This window comes from Limulus polyphemus, unplaced genomic scaffold (assembly GCF_000517525.1).
Source record: "Limulus polyphemus unplaced genomic scaffold, Limulus_polyphemus-2.1.2 Scaffold207, whole genome shotgun sequence".
NCBI classification, from domain to species: Eukaryota; Metazoa; Arthropoda; class Merostomata; order Xiphosura; family Limulidae; genus Limulus; species Limulus polyphemus.
Window position 1 is genome coordinate 174,239 of NW_013665817.1, and position 8,680 is coordinate 182,918.

The window sequence follows — 8,680 nt, forward strand, 5'->3', positions numbered from 1 at the left end:
TAATAAGTTTAACTATAACAGACTAAATTACAATGTTTCGATTGTCTGTTGTGACTAAACTTATGTTAAGTTTTCTCATACCATTCAAGCCATCTCCAAGCATTATTAGTCTCCAAGTGGGTTCCTCATCATTGAATTACTTACCACTAGTTGTTATTTGTTGTTGTTTGTGTTTAGTTTTCATTAGATTGTTTGCAACTTAAGAATTCAGGTTTTTTGAAGGTATTTTACCAGCAAAATGGAAGTTGTCAAGGTTATACGTAAAGCACTTTTGATTTTGCTTTCCTAATGGGTATCCAAAATAATTAACATCCAGATTGAGTTCTGTTGTTCAATCGTTGTTTTGTGGAAAGGCAGCTTTGCTGGTACAGTTTATGTGACATAGCTGTACTCAAGAGGTGGTAGCTTGAATGGATAAAGCATCTGCTCAGTAAGCAGTCATGGGTTTGAATTCTGCTCTGTCACATAAAATTGTTACTTCACAACATTGTAGTGCCATCTTGTTCTTCAATATTATTTTAGAGGGCACTTAGTGGAAACTTGAAGTTGTGAGGAGAACTTTATACCAAAGTGCTTAAAATCTTATGTATCATAATTTCAGAATATTTTTGCACAAATAAGAAAAACAAAATTATATGGTATTTGCTAGCTTAATCAGTTTAATATTGGACTTCCAGCATGGTAAGCTGAGTTGAATTTTCTGTGAGCTTTAGGCAAAAAGTTTTACGGTTCATCATTATCTCTGTTCTGTATGTATCTACCTATATGTATATTTATGTATGTATGTGTGGTTGTGTTGTGTGCCCAGAGTTATGAAAACATCGTAGATAAAATATCCAAAAGATAAGGCAACACAAGGTATTAAACAAATCATTACATTTTTATTTATTAAATCACCTAGCACTGACATTTTAGAATTTTAATAAAATGATATCACTTTAAAGTGTGATAAATATTTGATATATATTTCTCAAGATAAGAAGTGTGGCTGTGGTTATCACATGACTTGCTGATTTTCATATTAATATTGTTTTTATGTAATATACTCAACCCTCTGTATAATTTAATAGTTATTAAATAGGTTATCGAGTGATTAACAGAGGTTGAGTACAGTATATTAAGTTTTAATAAAATTACTTGTGTTCTGTAATCTTTCATTGGAAATGTTGTTATTTATCTTAAACATTATATTTTTATGCAAGTATTATTTTCCCTTGTTTTTTTTTTTTTGTTTTATGTGTGTGTGTGTGTGTGTGTATGGCTACCTACCACTAGTTATTTTTGTTTTTGTTTGTGCTTAGTTGTCATTATATTGTTTGCAACTTAAGAGTTCAGATTTGAAGGTACTTTTTATGAAACAACTTTTAGGACCTATTCCGGGAAATGGGTGGTGGCCTGAGGATTTAGGACATAAGCTTGATCAAACATTTCAGCTGCACAAGTATCTGCTGTGTTAGTAAATTCACTATTCATTTACTAATCACATCCAGGATTGATGAACAAAGTACACGGAAAAACTGTACAGCATGTTGATAGATACTGGTTTTACTGCTACTATTGTCCAGTCTGGAAGCTGGGCTATCTTCCAGAGATGAAGCAAGAAGAAGGATTGATGCAAAGAGCAAGTGGTCATATAGTTCCAGCAAGAGGAAAATTGGAAGTCACCCACACTATTGGAAGCTTCCTTACATGACATGATGAGTGGGTAATTGACAGTGAGGAAGAATATATCTTGGGAATAGACTTCATGCAGAAATGTGAACGTTAGGTTGGACTTGTTTTAGTCTCTCAGTCTATAACCGGGAGCTCCCTGTGCACTATATGACAATTACAACAGAAGATGAATTTCAAGTGACAACAAGGAGAACAGTTATATTGTTAAGAAGACTTGTCAATAGCATTAATTATGAAGAGAAAGAAAAAATGCAGTGACTCCTTTATGTAGTTTTTATACACCTGAAATGCACACAGTATTTTTTTAACTGTTACTATTGTACTGCGTCCTTTGTATTGTAGTTACTTAAGGCCAGAAATATTTGCAGCATAGAGGACTTCATAAAAAATTCATATCTTCTAAGGATTTTAACAGTAGTTGTACCTGTGCCAGCAAGTAAAACACTTGTACAACAGTCATGCGAGGGCAACATTCCAGTTTATCCTGAGGAACTGTTGTTTGGAAGTAATCTAGTGGATCTGAAGGAAAAAGGATGTCATCATTAGGGCCATGAACACGACAAACCAAAAAATCCAAGTCAGTTCTGGATGAAAATCATCACCATATATATAAAGTTCTACAACTTAAATAATGCTCACTGATGGGCCTAAATCCATAGTAGATGTTAATACAACAATTGTTTCACGTACTTCCTAACTTCTCTTGTATTTCCATTTTTTCATCAAAAAACAAATTAAATATTTACAAATTGAACTAAATGGTTCTCGGTAACAGAGAAACAATCACTGATTGAAAATTGGCTTTTTCAATTACACAAAATTACTCTGAGAAATGGGTGGGTGGTGGCCTGAGGATTTGGGACATAAATTTGATTAAACATTTCAACTGCACGAGTACCTGCTTTATTAAAAAGTGTACTATTTAGTTACTCTTCAAAACCAGGATAATTAAACAAATTAAATGGAAAATTGTAGAGAAATATCTTAAGATTTAAAACAAAAATCTAAATTATTTAGAAAAATACTATTAATAAACATCTGCATGATTTTTTCAAATTACACTTGTTTGTAAACACTTGGTTTGTATAAATCTGTAATATGTAGATTTGTGTGTTCTATTGAAAATATTCTGTGTTTTAAAATTAGTATAGTATTATTGCAATTGACTGTTTATGATTTTCATAGAAATTATGAATATCTGCTTAGGTAGCCAATCAGGTAGCAGCCCTAGATGTTGGATACAAGGCTGGTGTTAATTATATTCGTGAACATCCACCAAAAGTTTTGTACCTCTTGGATGCTGATGAGGGAGCAATTACTAAAGATGACTTGCCAGATGATTGTTTTATTATATATCAAGGTAAGGAAAAATATTTTTTTATATTTTGTAATTATTCATTGTAAATATTGTTATTTATCTTAAACATTACATTTTTATACACGTATTCTTTTTTCTTGTTGTGTTTTTTTTTGTGTATTTGTGTGTGGGGGTACCTACCACTAGTTATTTTGTTGTTGTTGTTGTTTGTTCTTTGTTGTCATTAGATTGTTTGCAACTTAAGAGTTCAGGTTTTTTTAAGGTACTTTACCAGCAAAAATGGAAGTTGTCAAGGTTGTGCCTAAAACACTTTTGGTTTTTCTTTCCCAATAGATATCCAAAATAATTAACAACCAGGCTAAGTTCTGTTGTTGCATTGTTGTGTCGTGGAAAGGCAGCTTGGTACAGAGAAATTTCTTACTTCACAACATTGTGTGTGCCATCCAATTTTAATACTTAAAACACAGAAATTTCTTACTTCACAACATTGTTTGTGCCATCCAATTTTAATACTTAAAAACACAGAAATTTCTCACTTCACAAAATTGTGTGTGCCATCTAGTTTTAATACTTAAAAACACAGAAAATTCTTACTTCACAAAATTGTGTGCCATCCAGTTTTAATACTTAAAAACACAGAAAATTCTTACTTCACAAGATTGTGTGTGCCATCCAATTTTAATACTTTAAAACAAACAATTTTTACTTCACAAAATTGTGTGTGCAATCCAATTTTAATACTTAAAAACACACAAAGTTTTCACTTTTAACCAAAATAATAATAAACTAAAATCTCAGTTTTATAATGCATTTGGCATAGCTAAGAGTTCTGTCAAATTCAAGATTGAAATTTGTGACATTGGAGGTGCTCTAACTGAGATTACTAATGTACATGTGCCCAAAAAAAAGGAAAAAATTGGGAGGTTTTGAAGCTTGTACAATTTTAATTTCACACTTCTTTAGAAAATTTTATAGTTCTAATGACATTCTTTATGGTTTTCATAGTACACCTGTGTATCTTCAGGTCATCATGGGGATGCTGGTGCAGAAATTGCTGATGTGATCCTTCCAGGAGCAGCCTACACTGAAAAGCAAGCAACATATATCAATATGGAAGGTCGTGCTCAACAAACCATGGTGGCTGTCACTCCTCCCGGTATGGCCAGAGAAGACTGGAAAATAGTTCGAGCCTTATCTGAGGTTTGTTCAAAAATTAAGTGCCAATATCCCTCCCCATTTTTTTTTTGTTTTTAAATGTGAATCTCACGTTTTGTGTTGAAATGATAAATTGGTACTCAAGCCATCACCTAATTTGCAATCTGCAACCACTTATGGGAAGGCTGTGGTCCCTAATAAAATTTACTGGACAAAACAATGAAGCAGTTTCTAAACCACATTATAATAATGATTAATAAAGATTAGTAGACCAAATTGGGCGATAAGTAAAAGTTGATTACAGTATATTAAAATCTAATCAAAAGTACCTTAGGTGTGAAAAATAAAGGATTGAGTGTGCAGCTTGAGGAAAAGATAAAAATTGGTAGCTACACTTATATTTTGTTTTGCCCAAAGTTGAACAAAAGATGTGGCCTGGCTAACTAATGATTGAATATTTGCTGTAAAGTTCTTATCATTGCTATAAGTGTAGCTATCAGTTTGACCGCACCTTTTTTTTTTCACACCTAAGGTGTTTTTGATTATATATCATAACTTTTTGTCAATACACACCAACAAACCACAGCAAGTAAGAAAGTGACACTCAGTAGTAACCAACATTAGCTTTAGGATCACAACCTTATTATTTGGAACAGACCTATACTTTACAGAACCAAACAGATTCTTTGAATTATATTGTTGGAATTTTCTTCTCTAAAACAGTATTATAGTAACATCATTAATAGTTTCTTGTCATCACCAGCATGCACTCGGTACAGCCGTATCAAGCATCATTGTTTACGCTAATTGCTTAAGCTAATATCATCTGAATGACCAAAAATTATAAACTGTCCAATTTTACTCTTAGGTGAAGCTGTAGTAAAAATTTCAGACCGATAGCACATGTGAATTTTTGTATAGGACTTTTCTGGACCAAAATCACGAAATACCAGGACCAACACCTTTATTTGTGAACCTGTCAATATTATTACATAATACTAAATATATCAAAACTTTTAAAATAATCATAGTTCACTAACAAAGTCTATTGTGTAAACTTAGCTCACAAGGATGTTACATACTTGTAACCATTGCATTGAATAAGATATAGACCAATGTTCTACCTAGATTATGTTTTTGCATAAACTACACATAAATCTGTGTGATACTTTAGTTTATTTTCTCTGTATAGACTAAAAAAATCAAATTTTTATGTTTTGTATGTAACTTCCATAAGTGTATGTTAGTTTACTTTGGTGTTATAAGTCTGGTTTGTTCACACAATATTTTATCATTTTATGATGCCAATGTTATAAGTTAGTTATAATTTTGAATGACGTAGATTCACAATGTGGAAATAGGTTTATGTTCATAAAACCTGCTGACAAACATATTGAAACAAAGAGAACTAAAAGAAAAAAACCAGATTTTTTTTTTACTGGAGCTCTACTCCATTATTATTTCAACAGTATTACATACAAGAAATACGTGTTAAAGAATGCAAATGACATGACTCTCAGATATTAGAAAAAAATAACTCAAATCCAAGTAAGGAGTCACAAATAAAAAACTTAAACCTTGACAAAATTGAAAGTTAGATTAAACCTTTCTGTACTAAGTAAAAAAAAAACTGTTACCTTGAACAGTTCTGACCCCTGGGCAAAATAATTAGCTTCTTCCACATTGCCAAACCTTGTTAGGTGAGGAGCAATTTCTTCCAATCTCTGGCGAATTTCTTCTAAACTGTCATAAGGTAGTTTCTGACCCACAATCTGTAATCCAAAATACACAATTTTCAATGATATAATACTTGAAACTTTCACCAGAATAATCCAGGATGCTGGAAAAATGAAGAGCCTTGTAAAAATGTACTCTTGTATATGCTAGTTTTAATGTTTGGAAACAGGTGATATTGAACTGAAATACATACAAAAAAATATTTGTAATATACACATCTGAAAGTTTACGAGAGTATCTGTCACAGATTTTTACAGATTTGTAACAATATGTTAACTAAAACAAATATGAAAGGTGAGGGAAAATATTGTTAATTCTAGTGAATGATTGACAGACAGCTTAGATTTGGCTGACTCTGAGGATTGAAAAATTAGGTAGGTACATTGGCCATTCATAATTTTATACATTAAATCATAAAATCTTCAGTAATAGTAAACAAGTTTAAGTTATTTTGGTATTACTGAAATAAATTATTTTGTGGGTAAATGGGTTGGTTGAGAAGGCAACTATGCATAAGTACAGAAATCCTTGTTTATTGCATGTAATGAAAATAGTTATAATTAAATTTGACGTAATTTTTCATTGGATGGTCTGTCAAAACAGTTTTTTTATGGGGTGGGCTAAAGAATTAGAACACTAGTGGTGAGATTTTAAACTAAAATATTAATAACAATAAGAGTAAAATATCATGTGCAACAAAACACATGTTTGGGCATCGTGCTTGCCACAGAGACAGCTACTTTGTCCTAAGATCATATAAAAAATACCAAAAACCTGGCAAGTAAAAAAGAATTTCCACAAGTTCCAGGTCAGAACTAAGAGTTCCCAGGTATGGTGATGACACCAGAGCTTGCCATCAGGTTACCAGTAAAGCTTCGAGAAGAAATATTGAGACTGTATCGGAAACCTAAAACATAACTTGAAATGAACATTATGTAATATTTAATTATATAGTAATTGCTTAATTGTTTAAATGTTTTCTAAAATTCCTCTTATTTTAGTCAATTACCTTGTAATTTATCCTGGAAGGCTGTTCTGTAATAGTTAAAAAAAATTAAATTACTTAAAGACTGATGGTGAAATTCATTGTTATCTTCTTAGTACAAGCTGTATTTATATGTGAAACTATCAGAAAAAAAACACTAACTGTAGTATATTAACAGCTGTTTTTAATGAAGACTAAAATTGTTTTCACCATTATAAGCCATGTGATTCTGTTGTTAATGATAGAATTTGGAATTTAAGAACAAATAAACTGATCTTGAATACTGTAGAATTCTTATAATGGTAATAGTATTTTTGTGTTTGTTGGCAAGGTAGCTTTTTAATAAATAAGTAATAAATTGTTTAAAATATTAAAGAAATTTAATTTATGAAGCTGGATTACTAGATCGTTATGTAGATAACGAGTTCACCCAGAATATTTTAAAACCTACTAAACAGGATAGCAAAAAAAGATAATGAATAATTGACCAAGAAACTTTTGTTACATAGTGGTATTTTTGTTTATGATTACTGCCAAATTAATTATACGCTTACTTTATAGATTAACTATTTAAAATGTAACCATACGATTCAATTAAATACATTTTGTTCAGACACACATTTTGCTGACTCTGTGGCTACTGACAGTTTCTAGTGTTTTTCTTAGTTATAGTTTTTAAAAAAAAGAGAGAATCAAATGACCCACTCTGCAACGTTTTGTTCTATCACATTGCAATCTTTTTTCTGTTAATGTAATAATATGTTTTCTATTTCCAGGCTGTGCAGCTTCAGTTTGCATCCCAGCCTCTTGAACCCAAGTTGAAATCTCTGGTTGATTTCTACATGACAGACTCCATCAGCAGAGCCTCCCCTACTATGGCAAAGTGTATGAATGCTGTTAATAAACAGATAGAGACAAATAACTAGATCTGTATCAATTGTCTATGAAAAACTGAAACCAAAATATTATGTTCAGGAAACCTTGAGTTTAAACTGGAATCCTAGAACAAGTAGAAAAATCCACATCTTGATTTGAACCATATTCCGTATGGTCATTAGAATCAAATAGTTTTTCTAAAGTGGCAGACCATTTTCATTGATGACAATGTCGTGTATTTCTTCTTGATATCAACTGTGCTGTTTTTATTGTTACTTACAAATAAAACTGAAGTTGGTTCACTTAAATTTCAGAACTGTTATTTCTCACATTGACGAGAATTGGTTAGTGCGTTCAGGAGGACATTGGTGAGAATGTCTCCATAGTTTACTATAGTTCTAACTTTTTTTTCCAGATTTCTGTGTTTCCTTCTTCAACAGTTTTAAGAAGACATGTTATGGAGGAATAGAAGTATTAGATGCCTCTTGGGGAATAATTGTAACTTAATTTAATTGGCCGGTTATCAGTTATACTTACTTTAGTATGATCGTAGTTGTTGGAATCTTGAAACATGTTAGTCTACATTTAGTAAAAATCACAAAGTAAGTTGTGTTTGCTGTGATTCTCATTATTTAACAGTTTTAGTATTAAACAGAATGTTTCTAGATGTAACTTTCCATTTTTCTGTACCCACAAAATAATGAACTCCAGATAACTGTTGATAGAATTAGAGCAGTTATTTGGTACTGTAATGTTTTTTTTTTTCTTGTGTTCACGCAAGGATTTGAAACTTTAATGGTGTGTAAAGGAAGAAATTATTTAAAAGTTTTCATTAGAAATCAGAATCTTATCCATGGATGAAAGATAATATTTTCAGTTAGTAATCCTAGTTTATAGATATGCATAAACTAAAGTAGTGTTGTGGTTTCAATATA

At 31.3% G+C, this 8,680-nt stretch overlaps 1 protein-coding gene across 1 annotated transcript in view; it reads left to right on the forward strand.

Annotated features, from left to right (window-relative positions):
- LOC106478388 (NADH-ubiquinone oxidoreductase 75 kDa subunit, mitochondrial-like) overlaps positions 1-8,053 on the forward strand; it is a 35,212-nt gene extending 27,159 nt beyond the window's left edge. Inside the window, exons 16-18 of the mRNA XM_022381985.1 lie at positions 2,881-3,034; positions 4,017-4,192; positions 7,634-8,053. Coding sequence (XP_022237693.1) covers positions 2,881-3,034; positions 4,017-4,192; positions 7,634-7,795 — 492 coding nt within the window. The 3' untranslated portion in view covers positions 7,796-8,053. The remainder of the gene's footprint in view (positions 1-2,880; positions 3,035-4,016; positions 4,193-7,633) is intronic.
- The last annotated feature ends 627 nt before the right edge of the window (positions 8,054-8,680 follow it).